Source organism: Macrobrachium rosenbergii, chromosome 3 (assembly GCF_040412425.1).
Source record: "Macrobrachium rosenbergii isolate ZJJX-2024 chromosome 3, ASM4041242v1, whole genome shotgun sequence".
Taxonomy (NCBI): Eukaryota; Metazoa; Arthropoda; class Malacostraca; order Decapoda; family Palaemonidae; genus Macrobrachium; species Macrobrachium rosenbergii.
The window spans coordinates 17,239,272-17,264,019 of NC_089743.1; the positions used below are offsets into that span (position 1 = coordinate 17,239,272).

The 24,748-nt window shown below is 38.9% G+C and overlaps 1 protein-coding gene across 1 annotated transcript in view; it reads left to right on the forward strand.

The window, feature by feature from the left end:
• The window catches only part of LOC136852935 (thioredoxin domain-containing protein 16-like), a 96,178-nt gene that overhangs the window by 11,580 nt on the left and 59,850 nt on the right, over positions 1-24,748 (forward strand). The window contains exons 3-8 of the mRNA XM_067127923.1: positions 2,099-2,335; positions 5,118-5,203; positions 14,653-14,801; positions 15,011-15,132; positions 15,456-15,563; positions 20,112-20,257. Coding sequence (XP_066984024.1) covers positions 2,099-2,335; positions 5,118-5,203; positions 14,653-14,801; positions 15,011-15,132; positions 15,456-15,563; positions 20,112-20,257 — 848 coding nt within the window. The remainder of the gene's footprint in view (positions 1-2,098; positions 2,336-5,117; positions 5,204-14,652; positions 14,802-15,010; positions 15,133-15,455; positions 15,564-20,111; positions 20,258-24,748) is intronic.

The window sequence follows — 24,748 nt, forward strand, 5'->3', positions numbered from 1 at the left end:
GGTGCAGAATACACAAGGTATCCTCTTCTTCTACCTCTGTGGTGCAAATAGCAGATTTCTTGCTATTTTAAAGGTCTTCCCAAAGATTGACTACATCCATGATCAAAGGCTACAGAGCGATGCTCAACTCCGTATTCAGACATAGAGGTCTGGATCTGTCAATGGATAAAGACATCAGTGACCTTATCAAGTCACTGGATACTGAGAAACAAGAGAGGTCAGATTCCATATCCTGGAATCTACAGTAGATTTAGGTTTAAAATGGCTCTCGGGTCCACCTTTTGAACCTCTTCAAGACACATCCGTCAGTGATCTTACGAGAAAAACTATTTCTAGTGACTCTAGCTACAGCCAAGAGAATTAGTGAGTTACATGCTCTGAGAAAGAAAGTAGGATTCACCCAAGGAGACGCAGTCTGTTTCTTTACTTTGGAGTTCTTAGCGAAGAATGAAATGCCGTCCTTTCCCTGGCCCCATTCATTCACAATCAAAAGTGAATCAAAGAGAGCTCTTTGTCCAGTAAGAACACTGAAGTATTATTTACAGAGAACTAAGAATGTCAGAGGCACATCCCCTAACCTCTTGTGATCGGTTAAAGATTCAACCCGTCCTTTATCCAAGAACGCATTAGCGTTCTTCTTGGGAGACGTGATTTCAGAGTTGCACATGAAGATTCAAGAGGAAGACTTGCCAATTTGCAAGGATAAAGCCCACAAAATTAGGGCAGTAGTGACTTTGATTTCCTTCAAGAGGAATTTATTCCTATCTTCTATTTTACAGTACACTTTCTGGAGGTGCAAATCAGTGTTTGCAAATATTTATCTACATGACATCGAAACTGTTTACGAGAATTAGGTTGTCCAGTTTTGGGAAGTTGGGGGTTACTGAGTACATGGAGCACCCATCATTCATTGTGTCGTGTTATGAATGGGTGATGGTAACAGGTCTGCTTTATGGTGTATGTGTAACTTGTGTTTTATGGCCTTGGTTTGGTACTGTGCCCAGGGCAAAGGCTTCTGAGTTTTGTATGCTTTGGCAGCCATCGGAGTACTCCTTGGCTGCAAAGCCCCACTAATGTAGAGGCACCTCTGGCTTCACTGCCACGCCACTACAGTCGAGATGAGCCACATCAGAGGCAGTATTTTTTTGCTCGAGCTCTCTCGCCAGGTAGGTTACAACTAACATTCTCAATGTTGACTACAGGCAGTCCCCGGTTAATGGCAGGCTCGGTTAACAGCGATTCAGTTTTATGGCACTTGTCTAGCAACGAAAATCGGCAATTTTTGGCGCCGAAAATCTCCGATTTCCTCTTATCGGTGCTGATAATTGGGTATTGGCGCCGATAACCAAAAATCGGCCCTTTTCGGCGCCGATAACCCACGAAAATTGCCAAAAAAGCACCGAAATTGCCGATTTTTGGTTAGCGGCGACTTTCGGTTATCATCACACCCTCAGAAACGGAACCCCACCAATAACCAGGGACTGCCTGTACTTACTATTTTAAAAATTCATCTCCATTCATGAGTGTTTGTTTAAGTAGTACATGCCCATGCATCCCACCTCCTGTCAGTGTGGGATTCAGCTATGTAGTTACTTGGTAAGTTACTTATATAAAAATGACATCTTTATAATAAAATAAAGTTTTATATATACTTACCAAGTAACTACATGATCAAACCCCTCCCTCCTCCCCTCCTATGGGCATAGGGCATAAACGAATTGGGCTCGTTAGTAGTGTTGTACCTATCCTTCCCCAAAAGTGGGCGGGGCGAGTTACCTACACCAAAATAATGGAATGCTACCGTGAATTTTCAAATTTAAGCTGCCGATAAATGAAACGTAATAGCTATGTAGTATATATAAAACTTTATTTTATTTTATATTATAAAAATGTAATTTTCCTATTTTTTATCTTTTATATTGGAATCTTGAGGCCTCCTATTTCAAGTTTGATTCCCAGTATTAGTTTGTCAGCAATTATACTGAAATGTACATTATATATATGCATTTGTTGTTTAAAACTTATTATGATGTGGATATTCATTTTGTATTTTGTTTGAAAGACTAAAACTTGAAGAGGATTTTATTTGACTTAACAGGCCATGGTAGTGGCTCTGGTGCCCGAGAATGGAAAATCAGGAGCTCTGGCTGGTTTTCAGACTGGGAACTGCCATTTTCAGGAAAGGAAGAGGTTGCAGATGGAGAAGAAAATTATGATGAAAATAGTTACCTTAAGAAAGAAAGTTCAGTAAAAGTTTTACATCAAAAAGGAGATTTTGAGAGGTTTTTAAGACTTGGTCATGTTGTCATTGTCTTCTTTTACAAAGATACTAAAGGTAAGAATCTTCAGTTAAATGTTATACATTTATGTACAGTAGTTAAATCAAATCAGTTTTCATTTCATCAGACTAGTAGGTTATGGGATTCATAACATCCCCTGCTTGTAAGGAAGTTGAGAGCATGGAAGTTCCACAGTGGTTTTCAGCTGCAGTCAGTTACAGGAACTAAACCCCCACTTAACTTGAAAAGTACAGTAGTTTGTATTTTTATATAAGTAACTTACCCAGTAATTACTTAGCTAAGAATTTCTAACTCGATGGCAGCTTCAATTTTGAAATTCGCTGTAGCGATATTCTCTTGTTTATGTAGGTGACTAACCCTGCCCATTTTCAGGGTGAGAGAGAAAAACAACTAAGCCAAGAGCTTCACTTTTGTTTCTGCTGGCTTAACAGAACAGTGTTAAGAAAGCAGCTCGATTTTGGTTTTTGGCTTGAGATTCGTACGTTTTGGTGATTTATTTTCAGCTCGATAGCCTTCAGGTGTGTATCAGTTAACTGACTTATTTTTTTCCTGATTTTGACTATTGTTCTCTTAGGAGATTTACTTATTTTGACTTTGTTAGCTAGTAAATATGTCAGACTCTAGTGCATCAAGTATTAGGTATTGCAGCAGAGGTTGCAATACTCGCATGACCAGGGCATGTTAGGATTCACACACTTTATGTGCAACATGCAGAGGACAAATTTGTTCAATTGATTTGACTTGTGAGGAATGCTGTGAATGGGATGAAAGAAAATGGAGGACTTAAGCTTCTCACCTATCCAAGTTAGAAAGGGATTGTAATACAAAAGCAGCTGCTGGAGCTGAGGTTAAATTAGCAACTCTAGACATGACTCAGGAATCTGGTGAGGTTAATATTCCTTCTCTCCCTTCTTCTGCTAAAGTGATTCCTCCTATTTCCAGCCCTCCTCCTGTACCACCGATCTCTGCTCCTAGTTCCCTTGCTCCTGACCCAGATCGCTACGCCAGTCTCGAATCAAAATTTGATAAGAAGTTAGATATTCTTGCTAATACAGTGGCATAGTTGGGTGATTCGATGCGTGTCCTTGTGGACAGATTTAGTGCAAAGTGTTCAAGCGATGTGTTTCTGGAGGAGGTGGCTACCTGTCCTACCGACACTCCTAGGCAAAGGTCACTGCCGTACTCCCCCAGCCCTGGGAGGAGGCGTACTGGAGGCCCAAGGGAGGTCAGTGGGGCCTGTCCATGGGTAGTCTGCCAAAAAAAACTTAACCTAACCTTAACTACACTTCAATATATTAGTTTGAAGTCCCTGGCAAACTGGAATGTCTGCAGACGGGGGTGTATGAAACTGTACTGTATTTGTTTGAGTAAAGTTTACCAAAACACTTAACCTAGCCTTAACTAAACTTCAGTATATTAGTTTTATGTCCTTGGCAAAAACTGGGGAGTAACTGCAGACTGGGGGAATATAAGTATGTGTTTGAGTAAAGTTTGCCAAAACACTTAACCTAACCTTAACTACACTTCAATATATCAGAGTTTGAAGTTCCTGGCAGAAACTGGGGAGTGACTGCAGACTGGGAGAGTATAAGTATTTGTTTGAGTAAAGTTTGCCAAAAAATTAACCAAACTTTAACTACACTTCAATATATTAGAGTTTGAAGTCCCTGGCAGAAACTGGGGAGTGACTGCAGACTGGGAGAGTATAAGTATGTGTTTGAGTAAAGTTTTCCCAAAAAACTTAACTACGCTATATCTTTAACAGTACCTATAGCTGGTTCAATCAAGGTAGATTCTTGGGCCTACAAGACGTAAGACGTCTGATTGGCTGGTACTGGGATGTAGGCGGCTCACTCACTGTTTCATTTTTACATCTGTAGCTCAGAAAACTAGCAATATGTTTATATTTCTTCATTTATCTCATGTTTTGCACAAGGTATGATTCATACTCAGAATACAGAGATAAAAATGCAGTAGATTCACATAATTAGTTAGTGGCTTTTAATACTTAAAGTGTGTTAACAAATATTTTTATTATGGTAGTTGAAAATAAATAATAATGTAAGCACTTTCTCTATTTTGCCTTAATGGCTGAGAATATATTCTTCTGGGATAATTACAGGCAGTCCCCGGTTAATGGCGATCTGGTTTTACAGCGCTTGTTTAGTGACGAAAATCGGCAATTTTCGGCACAAAAATCGGCAATTTTCGCCACCGAAAATGGCCGATTTCTGCTTATCAGTGCTGATAATTGGGTATTGGTGCCGATACAAACCTAACAGAGGTGCTGATAACCGAAAATCTGCGCTTTTCGGCTCCGATAAACTTTGAAAAAGCGCCGAAAATTGCTGATTTTTGGTTAGCAGCGATTTTCCGTTATTATCACACCCTCAGAACGGAACCCCCTCCGATAACTGGGGACTGCCTGTATTAGAATTTGAGTATAAAAGGAAAAACCAGATGTTTAAAAAGTCCTTCAGACAACAGATACTGTAATAGGATTGCTCAGCAGTGGTGATGTGCATGAGCATCCAAAGAGGGTTATAAAACATGTCATTTGTATATTGAAAACATTAAATTAAGTGAACATCCTGAATGAACAGAAGATCATTTTCTTGTTGATTAAACAGCTTACACTTAAATGATTAATTAGTGTTTAATGATAAATAGCCATCTGCCACCAACTTCTGCATATGCCTTATCATTTACAGTAGAAATGGGTAAATAACTGCTAAATGACTACTATATTTTGTTGTAAGGGTTTTTAATCATGTTTTAAATTTTGCTGATTGTGTGGTTTTTATTTCATCCTTCTAGTCAGTTCAGAAGCTCTACATAGATTCCTCATTGAGTATGATATTTCATCCGATCACCTGCTGCAATATGGGATTTACCTTGCTGTGGTGAGTTTTCTTCTCAGAATTTTGTATGTTAACTGTGTACATCCATGTCTTGTCTTTGTGTAGATTTAGGTAGTGTGACCACATCTCATTTGTCCTTTATTCATTATTGTAAGTTGAAGGGGATACTAAATGTTCGATTCATGTACAGGTACAGTACCTTATTTTGTCATTGACTGTGTTCATTGTAACAGATAATTCTGCTGAATTAAAATACAAAAACTGTTCAGTTCTCTATCCAGATGATAGTAGCAAATGAATCAAATTGAAGAAGTCCAATTTATAATAACATACATCTGCTTTCTCTCATGTCGCTGAATTCTGATAATTTGGCCCAGGGTTGTGATTGATGGGGATGGGCAGTTGGTCTGTGGTTTTCTAGGCTTGTTGGTTAGTGCATGAGGTAAAGCATGGCTTTCCCACCATGTGCAGGAGAGTTCTTGCATTTTTGCTTCTATGGTACAGCTACTGACAATGGCTATAGTAGTTTTAATTGGTTGAATTTTTGAGTATTTTTTTAACTTCTTTACATTGCCTCCTTGAAATTTTGTTATTTATCAGAGTATAATTTACCATTTTATACTGATTCAGATACGTCTCTTTTATCATTTCTATTGCATACTGTTTATCAGCCGTAATAATATTGTTAATACTTTGTAGCTTTTATTTTATTATTTTTATTTAACCATATATCATTATTTAAAGATAAAAAGTATATAATTAGAAAGTACTACTGTAAAGTGTACAAAAGTTACTTGCTATCAATTACATGTTACTAAAAAATTTTTCTTTATTTTCATAACCACTCATCATGGTACTGGTTAGTTTTAGAGGCTTCTCAAATTATGAACAAATGCTCAGAATAAGTAGTTTGTAATTGTTTTTTTTTATTTCTGTTATACTTTTCAGTTCTGAATATTATTTTCAGTTCATAATTTGTTCATAAGGAAATACAAACATTGCATTCTATTTAGGAATATTCCTCAGTGCAAGCTGGAATTGTTCGTTGAAAGCTTGGTAACAAGGTAATTTAATGGTGAAGACTGGGAGGGTGAGTTGGGTAGTATTCCTCACTCACTGACCGTCATACTCACTTTTCTTTTGGCTGCAGTAGGGATCAAATGGGCTACTCTTCTGTCCCTGCCTGGTTGTTGAGCACTTTGGATGAGTATTTGCTCATTGCTGCCTAATTGTGTTGTCTTGTTTGCATTTTGTTGCCTTGCTGTTTGGTTTTTTATCCAAATGGAGAAAAAACATGAACAGTGTTTTTACAAGGGACATGATCACCATTGTGTGCAGTTCATGTTATCTTTAACTGATCCTTACACATTTTGTGCTGCCTGCAGGTGGAAGTCCTATTCCAGAGCATCTCTTTGTAGTAGATGTGCTTTTATGGATTCACCACAGTGGATTAGTTCGGGAAGAGGAAGGAGGATGACTAAGGGTCCTTGCTGGCATCATGGAGAGCGAACACCCTTCCAGTGATGCCCCAAGCCCTTGAAGTTCCCCCATTTCTCCATCTTCGATTCCTCTTCCTTCTAGAAGGGTTAGCACTATGCCTAGTAAATCTGATCATGTTGTCCATCAACAGGTTTGTCGTTCACCTACTCATCTGATAAAGAAGTTCTAGGTACCTGTAAAGGCTTCATCATCTTTGAAGTACTTAAGGAAGATCAGGCTTATCTTGAATATTCTGGGTAGTCTTTCTTTTGTGGCTTTCCTTGATAACCTGGTGGAGGAGAAGGTTCTTTCACCCAAGCCTTCTTAATTGTAGGTAGCCCTGATAACTCTACAGCTGTCCCAGCTTTGAAAACTGCTGTAAAGGAGAGGATTCTCATGTTGCAGTAGCCCTCCCAGTAATAGATCCTTCAGTGGGTGTGAGTTTGTCTTTGGTTCCAGCCTCGACCATCCTTCTGTGGATAAGGCAAATAAGACCTGTGAGAGGAAAGGGAAGAAATACTTTTAGGGCTCTTCCTCCTTGTCATCTTTGTCATTATTAGACCCATCTCCTCCCTCCTCAGCCCTGGACACTTCCCACTGAGTAGGCAGAAGAAGATGGAGGGAAATCCCATTCCTCTTTTAAGACATCCAGGAGGGCTTCTTCTGAGCATTCTTCTCACTTGGAAGAGTAGAGGTGTGCAATAATCAATCTGTCTACCTTGGGTAGAGTTGGTGCCACAGTGCTGGCTTGCTTAGATTTGGGGTCTGCTCCTATCTCCTCCCACCTTGAGCACTTGGGCTCACACCAGGATGAGGCTGTCTTGGTCACTTTGCCCATTCACAATCAGAGGGTTGCAGAAAGGCAGGTTTTAAGAGACAACCCCTCTCTCTGCTTCTGTGGAATTGCATAGAGAGGGAGTTGTGCAACCTGCTCGCTTGTCTTTGGGTTGGCCTGACAACTAGGTTTGTTCTGGTGATGGGAGTTTTTTTTTAGAAGGCTGTGCCCATGCTTGCACATATGCACTCTCTGGAGTGCTCATGACTTCAGCAATCTTGCTCGAGGGAAAGGTCTCCTTTTACTTCTTACACATCTCCTGCAGTTCACCACGCTGGCAGGAAGGGAATGGGACAGGCAGTTTGAGGGCCTGCCCTTCCTCACTGTCTACTGGCTAGGTGGCTGCTGAGTTTAGGAGCAGAGGGGTAGTGGTGTCTAAGTTGGAACTGGTTCTGACAGTGACTGTTTAGTCTCATACATTTTCTCACAAGAGGCAGCCCTTTGTTGGCCGACTCAGTAGAGCTTCAGACTGTCATTCGATGGGCTGGAGTTCAATTCCAGCATGACGGCTGATGAAGGGTTAGAGGAATTTATTTCTGGTGATAGAAATTCATTTCTCGCTATAATGTGGTTCGGATTCCACAATAAGCTGTGGTCCCGTTGCTAAGTGACCAAATGGTTCTTAGCCACGTAAAATAAGTCTAATCCTTCGGGCCAGCCCTAGGAGAGCTGTTAATCAGCTCAGTGCTCTGGTAAAACTAAGGTATACTTACTTTTACTCACAAGAGGCTTGTCTGGTTTGGAACCAGGAATGCCCTAGTTCTGGCATGACTCCTTCTTTGGCTGAAGGTGGAACAACTCATGTCCCAGGGTACCTGATGGGACCAGATAGTCCCTCTTTTCCAGAACTCCTGCATCCATAAGCAGAATAACCTTGCTGAGGTGACTCGGCTTCATAGTGGCGAACCGTCTCAATGTAGAGTTGATCTTCAGGAATGTTTCAAAGGTGTGGCCCTCAGTCCAGTTGCATTGGTCACAGTTGGCTTGTGGTGTTTTGGAGGAGGTGAATGCCCTGATCTGCAGGTTGAGTTCCCTTGCCTATACCAGATCAAACAAACTTCCCGTCACTCTCATGTCAGAGGAGGTACTGCATGCTAGAGGATGCAGGGGTTGATCCATTGGTGTAGGATGTGTTAGTCTGTTAGCTGATGAAAAACCACCTGCTGGAGAGGTTTCATCAGTAGGATGTTATGTTCTCTGCACCAAAGGTTGCTGACTTAGAGTTTCCATAGAGTTTCCATGACTTCTCTCCAGACCATATCATGGTTAGACCTCTGGTCTACACAGTGTCAGGACTTTTTTCTCAAAGTGAGATGGTATTCAGGAAGTTGTTGGTGTCAGGAAGTAGGGCCTTGACCTTCCTGTTACACCAGAACACCAACCAGTAGGCAAACTTGGTCCTCAGGAGGAGAGATGTGGGTACCTTTTCTTGAGGCAGTTATCACATGAGAGTAGCCTTTTGCTACAGAATAGTACAATATTGGACTTATCGTTACTCTTTTTCAAGAGTAGCTTGGAGGCCTTGCTGCCTTGAAGCCTTCAGATTCAAAGGCAGCTTCTGCTAAACTTGTAGGTTTTGCAAAGCCCTCCATGACTGGTATTAGAAGAAACCTGCTCATAAACCTATACAAGCACCCCAGCCTTCTTCATCTAACAGGGGAGGGGAGTCTTCCAAGCTCTTCTATCCTTCTCCCTCTGGCAGTGCCAAGAAGGGAGGAGATGGTAAGAAAGGTGAGGGGTCACTGAGAGTGGTGATCCCTGCTCTTCCTCTGTCATGAGTAGGGGGTTACTTGTCTTGCCACTAGGCCATGTGGCAGGAGCTGGGAGCAGAGCCTATTGTCATAGCAGTCTGTGTGTATTTTTACAGGTGTATATTTAAGGATGCTCATCTGCCCCCTCTCGGATGCCACAAACAAGCTCCACTTCCATCCTCCAGGTTTGCATATGTGTCTGATCCAGTTGGCAGAGGTGGAAGTGATGATGGATAAAGACACCTTTTAAGTTGGGAAGTGCCAGTCCCCGGGTTTTTACAATGGGGTTTTTTCCTGATGGAGAAGGCAGTTGGCGGTTGGAGACTGGTGATTGACTTCTCTCCCCTGAGGGAGTTAATGTTACAAACTTGTTCTCAGATGGTGATAGTGCAGACTATGTTGGAATCCATCAGAGAAGGGACTTCATGCTTTTAGTGGATCATTAGGATGCATACTATTAATTACCTATTCATTAGAATTTTTGGAATTATTTCCACTTTGTGTGGTGGAACCATCTACTAAGTTCAAGATGTTATGCTTTGGACTGGCATTCATCTTGGGGTATTCACAATATATTGTGGTACCTGGATGATTGGTTAGTCCTGGTGTCCTAGGAGATGCATTTCCTTCAGGGCAAATTGAGGGTTGTGATCAATTGGCAGGCAAAGTACCATGGCATGTTCATAGATTCAGCAGCAGAGAGAGCCTACCTTATAGACTCATCGAGCAAGCTCAGGGAGGTAGATTTGTTTTCTGTCTCCCTTTCTGGAGCCCTATCCTTTCTGGAGCCCTATGCATCTTTCATATTGATAGAGGGGGTCCAAATCCTACACAGAATGAGCAAATATACTTGGGCAACAGTTGTCATGTGGAACTTGCAGCACAATGTGTTTTTCAGATTTGACAGGTGAAGGGTCAGTCTTTGTTCTGAGGAGTCGTTCTTGGGTATGTTGAAGACAAATGCCTTATGACAAATATATGCATCTTTATGGCTTCTTTTAATAAAACTTTCTGTACACATTCCTCAAAGGGGGGATTTGGTTGTTAGAAAAACCTCTTCAGAGGTAGGGGGATAAGCCCATTGTCACCGGGCTCATTGGAGATTTTGCTACTTCCCCAAGGGGAAGACTTCCACTGCATGTGATACTTTAGAAGGTGACTCCAACCTTGCAAACCTTATTGAGCTCCACCTCATCCTTTTCCCTTCATGCACAACCCAGGAGTTGTTGGTTCCTTTCCCTCAATAGGCGTGTCTCTTTCTTCCTTGAAAGGGATGCTGCTGTTGCTCTAGCTGATGTGATTGTTGCTGTTGTAGCCCCTTCTTTTGCTGGAGGGATACTGTAGGGATGATTTGAGGCTTGTATGACTCTAGGTTCCAGGTCATACCAGGGCTGCTTGGCTTTTAGGAAGTGGAACTCTCAGGAATATTGCCTCCCAGGTTCCACCTTACTCAGGAGAGTGGGGACTATAAAGTTCTGTTGGCATGCTCATACAGTGAGCTCTTTTACAAGTCTTTGAAGAGCTTCTGACGTAAGGGAGTAAGAATGTGATCTTAGGGTAACATTGGGAAGTGACATTTTGAAGCCCTGGTAATGTTTCTTTTTGGCCCCTGAGGTGCCACTTCATAAAACTGTAGAGTGCTCTCCATAGGATCTGTGTAAGTGTCTTTGCAGTTACAGCTAAGGCAGTCTTAGAGGATTCTGGAAGCTCCCTTATAGTTACTTCCAGAATAGTGGCAGAGTTTTGGATGCAGAGGAGGTAAAGCCTTTCATGGCACTCGGACATGGCTGACCCATCAGATTTTTCCCATAGGGGCACTTGACTGCTGGGTAGCCAAGTCCAGTGGGAGCTTTCTTCACTCAGAAGGAAGGGCAAGTGTTGCCCATTCCTTTTTAGAGATGTCAAATAGTAGGATGGCAGAAATGAATGGCTTTATAACTGCCTTTGCATATTGCTTCCCAGTAACTGCAAATTCTGACATTCAGCCTTCACAGATTGATTGTTTTAAAAGTGAAGGGAGAAAAATTTCGGGCCACCCAAAGGAGGTATTTGTTTTCAAGGATTGTGAAGGTACTGTAATTTCAAATGAACTAGAAAAATATTGCTTTGGTGGCTTTAGTTTCCATACTAGCAGAAAAGATTACTCTCCTTTGGCAGTTTCTTAGTTTCTTTATTTGTGCCATTCCATATTGGAAAAGTAGTGTTGTCCTGAAATTCCATACATTCCATCTCAGTCATTGTTTTCCTGTTGTTGATGATGTATTTCCCATCTGGTGAAAGGCTACACATTGAGGCATCCTGCCAAGGGTTTTTAGCATCAACATCAGGGCAGGTATTGGTGCCCCTGGTACTCCCAGCTTTATGGGGTTATAGTACAAATTGGTCATGGTATTAGAAGCAGTCAGAACTATAGCTGCAGAAAAGTTATATGTTAGTGAGTCAGATGACTCTAAAGTAGGTCTAAGTAACAGACTCAACTTCTGTTTGGCTTTGGGTTTTTATTAGTTTGCTTCAAGGACCTCAATTTCTCTGTGAGAGAACTTTCTATTCACTCTTTGACAAAGTCTTGGAGATAATATCCAATTCAATATCCAGAACTGTCTTGAATTCATGCCAGGAATCCTCAATAGAGTCTTGGATGTAGTCGTGTTCAGTATCAAGAGCTTCCTTGATGTTGTGTAAGATTTCCTTCCAAAACTAACCAAGCCTTGGATAGACTCACCTTGGTAGGAACCACTGTCTGAATGGATTGGGCCAGAGCACCTGCATTGCTGCTACCTGGCAAAAGCTTTGGAGTCCTGGATAAAGGACCATAATCCCTAGATGGAACTGGAACTTCAGATAGAGAAAGATGGCCCTATTGGGCCCCTTCACAATATTCGATTGATGAATGGGCAAGCCTAGATTCTCTTTCAGGATCCTCTCATGTATAGTAAAGGCAGTACCTTGAATCTTCCAGATTCAGAAGCGAAAGTTCATTGGCAAGGTCCACTCTGTGCCCATTATTAATGGCATCTATCCCAATGAATGACCCTTCATCTCCATCAGGGGAGTCTTACATGAAGGTCTTGCATTCCAGTGTCTTGGCTTATTGGCTGGAATGTGGAATCTGCTTGGAAAGGGAGAGGAATACTCTGCTGGAGTGCTGCTGTAAGGACGTGGTCCCTTCAGCTTGCTACCCTACTGAAACCTTGAACCCAAAAGGTTGGCCCCTGTATGGGGGTAGTACTGTCAGTGCGCCTCATGCATTGCACTGTAAGTATTAAGGTTATTTGCAGTGTCCCTTTGGCCCCTAGCTGCAACCCCTTTCATTCCTTTCACTGTACCTCCATTCATATTCTCTTTCTTCCATCTTCCCACACTCTCCTAACAATTGTTTCATAGTTCTACTGCAAGGTTTTCCATTTGTTACACCTTAAAAACCTCGTTTACTCAAAATTTCCCTTTCAGTGCTAAATGACTTCATAGGTCCCAGCATTTGGCCTTTGGCCTCAATTTTATATTCCATTCCATTCCATCCAAAGAATGTCTAAATCAATCCTTTTCATCATGTAGACTGTCTGCCAGGACATCTGGCTTATTTCATACTTGTCCAGCAACCAACTAAATTCATTTTTATTCCTGCAAGGGCTGTGTTCATGGCAAGTGGTGAGTGCCAACTCCACTGGCAAAGAGTGGATTGTGTGTTTTCAGTGGAGCAGGTGACCTGTGGGTCTTTGCTAATAGCAGCCCTGTAGTGATATAAGGAATGAAACATTAGAAACTGTAGGATGTTAGCTGCCTGTGTTTACTGTATATACTCGCGTATCATGCAACTTTTGAAGACTTAATTTTGAAGCTGGTTTTAAGGGGGTCACATTATATATGAGATATAAAATTTGCATATGTAATATTCACATACAGTATTAGTATTGTATTATAAAACACAAACATAATGAATATATGTCTTTTCCATGGATCTTTCAAGAAGTTTTGCTTTACTTCACTGTATCCTATTATATTGTATGTACAGTAAAGCCCCCGTATTTGCAGTTTCACGATTCATGGACTCGCCTATTCTTGGATTTCTCTGTGGAACATATATACGCATTATTCACCGAAAATTTGCCCATTTGCGGTATTTTTCACTGAGAAATATTCACTAATTACTGTATTTTCATGTCATTTTCATGACTAAATGCACTTTGTGTGATAAAACTGTTAAAATACTCAGGTACATCGGTAGTGCTCGAGTTACGATAATTCGCCTTAAGATAATTCGATGGGGTAAGCAATTAATACCAATACGACAATATTTAGAAAATAACTTTAAATCCCCCGTGGGTGCAGGCAGCAGCGTACAATCAGGCAGCAAGAGAGACCAAATTACAATAGACCACCTTCTTTTCTTCCATCTCTTTATCCCATCTTCTAGTTAAAAAGGTAAAAGAGAATGATGAAAGTGTTAGTAACATTATGCTCTTGCGTACATGCTTATGGCCATAAACAACTGAATGAAAAATTTTTTTTTTTTTTATAACTGAATCGGATAACAACAGCCGTTTTGCTAGTATTTCAACCATCGTATGGTAATAAATAATTACCGTAGTTATAGTACAAATGAAGTTAAGTAGAATGGGACTGATTTATTTTTACATTATACCCTTATTCGGTATGGATAAAAGATCAGCAAGGAAATATACTACTAAATTTAAGCTGCAAGTTGTAGCTGAAGCTGAGAAAACAATGTTCAAGCTGCTAATGACTATAAATTATCATGCATCGGCAAGATGGATGAAACTCGACCGTAATTAAAATTGGAGAGGAAGTAATTTAATCCAAACTACTGGGCATGAAAGAACACATATTACTGTAATTTTTACGCTGACAAACGATAAATACGTAAAGCTCGTATTATGATGAAATTAGTGATCACAAAAAGTGCATTTAGTCACGAAAATTATATGAAAATACAGTAATTAGCGATCATTTCTCTATGAAAAATACCATGAATACGTGAATTTTCTGCGAATAATGTGTATATACATTTCACATAAAAATCCGCGAATAAGGTGAAGCTGTGAATCTGGAACCACAAATAGGTCGGGGTCCACTGTACGGTGGAGTGATGCAGAATTAGAAGAAAAACTATTATTGCATTATTAAGATTATAAGTTAAAATTTTCCTAGTTCAGTACTGTAATGCATGTAACTTGTTGTAATAAGTGAAAAGTTGTCTGAAGAAAATGTATTACATAGATTGATAGATGTGTCTGAATTTTCTGAAGTACAGTTGAGAAGGAAGTTGTTGCTTTGTAGGAGAAACTATTTTCAGTTTATTTTTTAATAAGTGTGCTATTACTAATTATGTTAAAGCTTTTCATTATAAGTTATAAATTAACATCATATAAAACTGGTCTCAAGTACTGAATGTTTTTAATTTCCAGGCTGATTGCAATGTATACAGCATTGGGGGTTATTGTAGTCCAGAAAAGGTGAATCGCTTTGCGTATGGCTTCAGAGAAGGGCAAGAAAAGATTGCATTTCCACTGGACACTCTCTTTAATAACAATGCCATTGTAGCATCAGCTCTTCAGTAAGATATTTTTTGTTTTATTTTGCATTATTGTGTTTTAGTAAATGATTTCCTTGTTTGGCACTTTATTGTAGTTTTTAATATTTCTTGGTGCTGTCTTCTGATAGATTTCAAGTTTGTAAGAGGTGATGCAAATAAAATAAAATTATCATGATGTGTCATATATAACTTGATATCATCTGTTAGTAACATGTTTGTTTCAATTACAGTTTGGACTTGATCAATGCTGTGCCAATTCTCCAAACTGCAGGAGAGCGTAGAGAAGTTGAGAGACGATGCAGAGGTCGTTGTGATATAATTTTCTCTTTTCAGCGTACTCTTGGTACTTACGGTATGTATGATATTTCATGTACAGTAGTTTGAATAGTCTAGTATATTAATCACATTAAAGAAAAGGAATTTGAATACTTGAGGTCAGTTGTGGTTATGCATTATATTACAGTACACATAATTACAGTAGTTAATAAGATGTAACTAGATATTGTATTAGCAGAAGGAGATTATTTCCTTTGTGTCTTTCATCTTTGTCACTTGACTTGGATAGGTAACCCTTTTCTGAAATGGCCATAATTTTGTAGTTTTTCTTAATATATTGTAAATGATAAAGACAGAAATAAAATGAAAGAGTTTAAATAATGATCTTTATTTTTCCAGAACACAGAATGTTCTTAGAAATAGCACATGCATATCAGGATAGTTATGTTTTCGCCATCACAACGTATACTGCTGGTACTCTTGGCTTGTCAAATTCTTTATCAGAAGGTAAGCAAAGTAAAGTATTTGGTTACTGAGAATATGCATCACCAATGTTAATTATCACCATCATTGTAACCATTTTTATGAAATCAGCTTTTCTCTGTATGGGGTTAGACATACAGGCAGTCCTTGCTTATCGGCGGCGTTGGTTACCAGATTTTCGGTGACGTAAGTGATTTTCGATGTTGGTAAGCAGTTTATCAGCGCCGATAAGCAGTTAATGTGCTGTTAAGCAGTTTATTGGCACTTATGATGTTGCAAACGCCATTTATTACCATAATTATCTGCGATTTTCAGTTATCGGCGATGTTCGACTATCGGCACTCGGCTTGGAATGGAACCCCTGCCATTAACTGGAGACCACCTGTACTGTGAGTTTTCTCCATTCTCTTCTGTCCTGTTGACTGTCTGCCTGAACTCTGATCAGTTTTAGAGGTTCATCTATCTCCTCTTTCCATGATTTCCTCCCCCTGATTTTTATCGCTTTGCTGTTGGGTGGAAGCTTCAGAGAGCATCTACTTGGAGCAGACTCCAGCTTGAGCCTGTGTAGTTGCTCTAAACTAAACTAGGTAGTTTTTTTTTTTTCCACTCCTTTTGTCATTCTTTGCTGTTAATGGATTAACCTTTAGTTAGCCTAAGGCACAGCCTTGCAGGCATTCCTTGTCACGTTAGAGCAAGGAGGGTGCGATTGGACAGCATGCCTCTTCACACATAGAATTCAAGGCGCTAGCATGGTTTAACACTAATGCAGATGTCCACCACATCGAAGAATATAATGCTGAAGAATCCTCCCTCCAAGTAATCCAGTCAGAGGAACCCTTGCCCTTTTGAAAATGTAGCTTTAAAATCAAGATGCATGATGTACCTTCATTTATTTTGACTCCTGTATTGAGAACCGAAATTGATTGATTCCAATTTCGCAAAACAAAAATAAGATTATCACCGTTAAATCTTGGAGGTGTTATTAACGAAATAGTGTTCAAAGGAGTCTTTCAGACAGAAAAATGAAAATCACAGGCAGTCCCCAGTTATTGGCGGGTTTGGTTATTGGCAATCCGGTTTTATGGCACTTGTCTAGCGATGAAAATTGGCAATTTTCGGCGCCAAACATCGCCGATTTCCGCTTATCAGCACCGATAATTGGGTATTGACGCCAATACATACCTAACAGAGGTGCCGATAACCAAAAATCAGCAATTTTCAGGGCTTTTCAGTGACAATAAGCGCCGAAAATCGCCGATTTTCGGTTATCGGCAATTTTCGGTTATCGTCATGTCGTCAGAACAGAACCCCTGCCGATAACCGAGGACTGCCTATACTGAGAATAACTGCATTTCAAAAGTTTTTCTGCTGCTTGGTAATTAAAAAAGTAATTAAATTAAATTTCTTTGATACAAAATGTAGCACAGTGGAAAAAGGTACTATACTGTATAACATACAAGACTTGGAAATATATATACCATCCCAAGGGTAAAAATCATGTTGTTCCTACATGAATACAAACCCTCAGTCTTTACACATGGGAATAACTTTCAGCGAGCTGGAAATCCAACTGTTAAACTTTTGCAAGGTAGTTATGGTAACAGCTACCGATGGTAGGGCAGAAGTGCCACCCACCAAGTCGTTGCACACTCAAATCTATGCAGTTTAATTTTGGCCACAGTCTCGTCAAGATGTGCGTTCCTTTCTCTGTCCTGCCGTTCAACTTTCTCGTCCATGTTTGAATATTTTTGTGGAAAATTTGCGTATATTGATATATTAGAACATTTCAACATGTTTTTCTATGTCCCTACAATGATATATTCACTCATTCTTGCTTTGAGGTCTGCTTAAGTTTTGGAGCCTTTCTCCTTGTATATCATTTTACTTACTTTTTGGTGTTGCCTTTTTTTTTTACATAAGTAACTTACCAAGTAATTACATAGCTATCAGTTTCATTTATTCGCAGTAGCGTTAAATTCAAATTTCACAGTAGCGACACCGATGTTCTGTGTAGGTGTCTAGTCTTGCCCCCTAACGAGATAGTTAGGAACGACTTAGCAGAGAATCCTCAGTCTGTTTCTGCAACGTCTGGTGTTAACATCCGGTGTCGGGATAAGCTTTCTTTTTTCGCCAGTTATTTAACCAGACTTCGGTGTTCAAGCCAAAAGTTGAGTAGCTTCAGCAGAAAACTTCTGGATGAGTTTTTTCCTTGTTTTGTTGTTACTAAATGGAGTCTGATATATCAATTTTTCTCTTTGACAGTGAAAATTGCAGTTAATTGTTTAACTACTTTGCCAAGTGGCATACTATAATGTAAACATTGTTTCGCTGTCGAACAGATATTTACGTTCGCTGCTGAACTGATTTTTTCAATGCTACAGTAGTGAAATTATATCTTTGGTTTTACTCACCTGTACGACGAGTAATGCAATAATGTAAACTGTTACCGAGTAACGTGATAAAGTAAACTTTGCATTCGCTACGACGAGCAGTGTAAAAATGTAAAGTGTTGCAGATTAATGTGATAAAGTAAACTGCATTCACTTCCATATTTATCGAGTAGTGTAACAATACGTAAACATTGCGTTTGCTACAGGACCGATAATGATATGCTCTATATCTTCATAAGTCTCAAATAATGTTTGTTAGGAGTTGAATTTGTCTGTATGATGGTACTCTGAGCACTTCAAGAATGAATTAAAGTCATCTTATTACACTTTCCTTTGCAGAGAACTGAAAAAGTCTAAGGGCAGAACGTAATAGGAGAGAATTGTGCTAATTTTGGTTGTGCTGGGCTTTCGAAAGCATTGATGTTCTTGACAACGGACGATCAGCTCCAAATGCCCAGGAATGCTCACCAGCCCCCCGTTTCTTAGCTTACGAGCTACTAGCTCGTTTGATGCCAAGTTGCCTGGCGCCACTTACACCTGGGAGCACCAACCGCCAGTGAGATCTGAGCGATCAGTGGGATCCGAGCGACCAGTGGATCCAAGCGGCCAGTGGATCTGAGTGGCCCAGGGATCCAAGTGTAGTCTGGCGCCTACCCCCCATCCATTTTTCTCTCCTACTGCTAGCCCTCTAATTTTTTCGTATTGCTCCTGCGCCTGGCTCCCTTACACTTCCTTCCCATGCCATTGCCACTTAAGCTGTTTGTTGGGTGAGTCGGTAGAGCTGCGGACTGTCACTCAATGGGCTGGAGTTCAATTCCCCGGCCGGCTGCTGAAGAGTCAGAGGAATTTATTTCTGGTGATAGAAATTCAGTTCTCGCTACAATGTGGTTCAGATTCCACAATAAGCTGTAGGTCCTGTTGCTAAGTAACCAATTGGTTCTTAGCCACGTAAAATAAGTTTAATTCTTCGGGCCAGCCCTAGGAGAGCTGTTAACCAGCTCAGTGGTCTGGTCAAACTAAGGTATACTTAAAAAAAAAATTGCCAATCTTGTGTCTGGGGTAACAGAAGTTATCCTTGGAATAGTGAAGTGTTGTGCAGTGGAGGAGTTATCTACTCGTCCCCCGATACTCCTAGACGGAAAGTTCCTGTCAGACTCCCCTAAACCTGGGAGGAGGCATACTAGAAGTCCCAGGGAGGTCGGGGGGTTACACACGGGTAGTCGCCCTCTCAGTCGAGCTTGTTGCCGGTCCCAGGTATCAACAGATAGCCACGGGAAAGGCATTTTACTGGATGTGTAGTGGCGGATGTGGCTATCTGACCCTATCGGATCTCTTAAACCCAGTCCCTGTCAGACTTCCCTAAACCTAGGAGGAGGCATACTGTCGGTCCATGGGGGTCCGAAGGGATTTTGCCCTGGGTAGTGTCTTCTCAGTCAATCCTGCTGTCCGCAGGTCTCAATGGATAGTCATTGGAAAGGCATCCATAGGGGTGTGCATTCTTTGTCCTCAAGTGATACTGATCCCAGTGTGAACAGTTACGGATCCCAATATATGCAAGAGGCATCAACGGTGTTGTTCCAGACAACTTCTAAAAATAGATCGGTTGGAAGGGGAGAGAGAGAGAGAGAGAGAAATTCTCTTCTAACTCTCAATTTTTATGTCAACCATGTATTTTTCTTTTTTAAGGGCAATGTATTAAGCTAACTTTTAAATGAAATTACAGTAACTTTAATTTCATTTAAAAGTTAACTTAATAATTTGGGAGCATGATTATGGTCATATTTAGTGTTTAAACTTTAGAAATAAGCATTTGTTAGCATTTTTAGAGACCATGCCAAACTTACGCGAAAATTCACCCTGCGCGAGGGGTTCTGGAACCTAACCTCACATATAAGTTATATATATATGACTATATATATATATATATATATTTATATATACAGTATATGATGTATGTATAGTGTGTATGTATGTACAATTTAGCAAAGAAACCAATCATTTATCAAAAAGAAAATTTTGTATTGAAAGAGATGTGTAAAGAAATAATTTTTTTATAAGATACTGTAGTCAGCAAAACCAGAAAATGTATGCACACTGGCCATTACTTAAATGTGCACATAGGTAGAGAAAGGGCTGTGAGGAAATTATTGGTTATTTAAAATATATAATTTATTTTTTGCAGATGGGGAAGATGTAGAGCAGCGTGTATGGGTTGTGCACTGTGCTGACAAATTACCCCAACAGCAGTGTGTTGTTAGCCACTTCCGACGCAAAATGTTACTGCCAGAGCTCTTACAGTTTATAGCTGCTCTTCAGCTTCCAAAATGGGTAAAGCGTAATCTTTTTCGTTTAGTTGTGAAACATTGTTTTGGTAATTTGCGTGGAGTAACAGTGTTACAGTAAAGCTGTACAGTAGCTCACCGAGATAACGGATTAAAGAGTCCGAACCTACACCGCTATAAAAGTAACTGATACATCATTGTACTGTATATATACGTGAATGCATGTTTTTGCTATAAAGTACAGGTATATTTATACCCTGCACCACTTAAACTACTGGTAAATGCTTATAACTGCTTGTTTTAACAGTTCACTGCCTAATTTAATGGTTCAAATAAAAATATACCTTAAATTATCATACTAAAACAATTTAATATCATTTCAAGCAAAAATACACATCAAACCATCATCCCAAAACACTCACCTATATTACCCTCCTAAAACTGTTACTCTTAAGTACATGTATATACACCCCTAAAGTGCTTATAGCAATGATTTACTAATTTCAGAATACTGTATTAATATTAATGTAAACACAGCAAAATATCTACAAAATGTTTAATACAAATTAAATGTTTTAACAGAAGTGTGAAAACTAATCAAGTTAGTCGTTTTTCTCATAGTATTAAAGTCGTTTTGTTTTCCTTTTTGCTACAAAGTATATTTATACAAGCAAAAAGTACCATTAAAGTAAGATAATATATGTTCAAGATTTTGCACCACATAGTTTGAACGAATTTTGCCAGAAAAATGTTCCATGTGCCATAAATCACTACAGTACTGGCAACTCTTCAGAAGCAGGATATGAGTTAGAGAGTACGCTAGGAGAGATTCAGTCTTGCTTGAGGTGGTACAGTATAGGGGAATGTTGTCCCAACTTCCCACCCAAGGATGACTTGTAAATATTTTACAATACAGTATACTGTATATTTCTGAGTATATGATGACCTTTAAATCCTAAAATTCACCCTTAAAAATTGGAGGTTGTGTTAAGCTACCATTCTAAAAACAAACCTTGAATTCTCAAGTGATATTATCAGTAGGCTAGCCTTGCCCTCTGTGCGATAATCACCGACATACATGAAAAGATTCGCATTATGAAATAAACTAAAGGAAACAAAACCATTTTTACCTTATATATTATTGTCGGTAAAACACAATTAGCTGATGATTTTAAGATTTTAAGAATGTAAACAGAATCAGAATGCAAGTGGCACAGGGTCACTTTGTTCATATTTTGTAACAAGATATGGCAATAATATGTGCAGTATAATTGGATGCAGTAAAACAACAGTTTTATCAAAATTATTATTATCAATAAACAAGAATTTGACTTTTGCGAATGGATATCTGTCAGTATAACAGTCCATGCAGGGCCAGTAGTCTCTCTCTCTCTCTCTCTCTCTCTCTCTCTCTCTCTCTCTCTCTCTCTCTCTCTCTCTCTCTCTCTCTCTCTACACATTTCATCAGCCATAATACCTAATGGTGATGCTCTATCCTCCACTAAAAAAAATTCTGGTTTTTAGAACTCTGGATTAAGGATTGTAAACCTGTACTGACATAAACAGTCAAATCAAGACGCAACTGATTGCTCACGTCATTTATCATAACTATCGAGCATTTGTTAAGAGTTACATTAAGTTGTCAAGTTGTTAAAACTTGCCTATTCTCAATGATGGCTTCCATAAGTAAAAACAAAATGCATTTTTATTCATCCTTCATGCAGTGGAGAAGGCTCTTAAGAAAGAATGCCACAAAATTAAAACTGCAGGTTATAGCTACAGCTGAATAAAACGAATAACAGGTGGGCTGCAAAACATTTTGGAATAGGCAAGAAGAGTTGTTTGGAATAGGCGAAATCATACTTGCTGCTTTTAAAATCAAGTAATTACACGTTTTAAACCTAAATTTGGTAATTTACAAGAAACCTTATCTCCGAATGATGCTTCATTTAGCAACTAATAGCAAAGAAGAGGTCAGTAATACTCAGTCAGCTGAGATTTTGAGACTGTAAACAATATTAAATGCAAATGGCGTATGATTTCATGTTCATATTGTGTAATATGAGAACAATATGATAATAATACATGCTATATACAGTACTGTAATTGGGTATAGCCAGTAGAACAACTTTTATTTAAATCATGATTCTAAATATAGTAGTTATACTTTTTGATTTTTGCAGATGATTACTTTTCTCCGAAAAAAATTTCGGTTTATAGAGCTTATCGGTATTTAGAATTATGTAGAGATCGTGAACGTGTATATCTGAATCCCATCAAATTCCTCACAGTCATCAATAACTGTTTTGAAAAGTTTCTCACACATATTACAAGATTCATCACATATGCCATCATCATAGGGATTCCAGTCTGGTTCTGGTGAGTTGACTTCGGCTTTGTCGTCCTTATCGTACAGAAGGTCAATCTTCGGTACCATCCATGGCATTACAGATACCGCATTTCTTAAATGATTTTGAGGCACTTTCTACTAACTTTCCCCCATGCTTTTATAATAAAAAGCCAGCCTATACACAGATGGTTTTGTAATTTAGCAGTTGTCTTATATACTATTCATAAAATTCATAAAAATTTTCCATAATTTTTTACCACATCATATCTAAAGGTCATCTTACACACAGATATATATGATACTCAGAATTTGTTACTTGCTTAGTTCTTATCTGTTATGATATTGTGTGAGCTGTAATTATAATTTTACAAAAGAAAATAAAAAAAAATATTAGAAAAAATACTTATAACTTGGTAAAATGGGCATATTTTTACGACTCTCCTCTGGAAAAGAGGTCCCACGCAGGATTGGGAATATCCACTTTCAACTTCGCCTGGAAAGTACAGAAAATTTTTTATAATTTTTTTCTTATACTATTTGCATATGCATGTCTTCCTCTTTCCATTGAAGTGTTTTTTTTTAATTGGCCATCCTTAAATTAGCCCCAGTCTAGAGAGAGCACATTTCTATTCATTTGATTATGTTGTAAATTTCAGGGCATATTTCTTTTATGACAAAATGGTTTTAGTGCAAAAATCAGCCTTCTGTCATAGTTTCATTGTTATTACAAAGCAAGCATAAATTTTTTCCTTTTGCTCTTTTCTCAGAACTTAGTTTTTTTCAAAAATAAATGCTTATAACTCGAAGAAGACTGAACTTAATTCAATGAAGCTTTCACAGTGTAGTATTACTATATGTCTTGATTTTGTACTCTGGGAAATTCGTTTTTAAGTGAAACTTTTTTTTTGCATATTTTTGAAGTTTTAAAATATTTTTTTCAAATGCAAAAAAAAATAAAAAATTAACTTAGAAGTTGAATTTCTAAGTTTCCCGCTTTGAGAATTTTCATTATTAGTTGAAGAATAAGTGGTAGAAATTTGAAGCAAATCTCTTCATTCATAAGGTGGCCATAAGCACTTATTTTATAATGGGGCCTTATGGAGTCAGCGCTCCCCTTAAATATAAGTAATTAAACTGGTTAATTTGTTTTATGGTAAATGTAGTCTTGCCTGCTGATTTATTCTGTTACTTACAAATACAAGTTTAATATGTCACTCTGAAATTTAAAGTGCAAATAATGGACTGTGTTGTGAAATTGCTACCCCTATATGGTTAGTGATGCCTTTATATTGCATGAAATGATCAAGTATTCAAGCACAAGTAATAGTTAAACACCGGCAGTGGTGGTGGTGGTGATCAGGGAACCCCCGAAATCCAATCCAATCCAGCCAAAGCCAAAGGCTTTGGCTGGGTTGGGTAATAGGAAATACAGAAAGAAGAGATCAGTTATTAAAAAGAAAAAATAAACAATAAATAAAAAAAAGTAAGTGAATTGTTAAAATAGAAGGAGAATTGTTTTAGGGCAATAATGTGTTGCATTTTTGCTTGAACTTACGAAGTTCCAGTAGCACAACATCTCCAGGCAGACTGTTCCACAGTCCAATGGTGTGAGGAATAAAGGACCTTTGGAGCTGAGAAGTTTGACAGTGAGGCACATTTATTGAATGTTGGTGCTGCTGTTATTATTATTATCATTCATCTGGAACAAGCCCACAGAGGCCATTGACTTGAAATTCAAGCTTCAAAAGAATGTGGTGTTCATTAGGAAGAAGTAAGAATAGGCAAAGGGAAATACATAAAGAAGAGGTCCACTTATTAAAAAAGGAAAAATAATAAATTAATAAATAGATAAAAATGTATTAAAATGCAAGGAGAATAGTATTAGGGTAGTAATGCATTGCATCTTCACTTGAGCTTCTGAAGTTTCAATTGCACGACATCCTCTGGGAGGTTGTTCCACGGTCCAACATTGTGAAGAATAAAGGACCTCTGGAACTGAGAAGTTATACAGTGAGGCACATTTACTGTATATTGGTGATGCTGTTCAGCGAATCTGGTCGCTGTCGGCAGATAAAGGGGATCAAAGGCCCTTTCAAAATCAACAAAACAAAGACTTAACGGAGTTCTTATTTCATTAGCTTGCTGCATTAAATGCCTGACTGTGAAGATCTGATCACTGCAACCCCA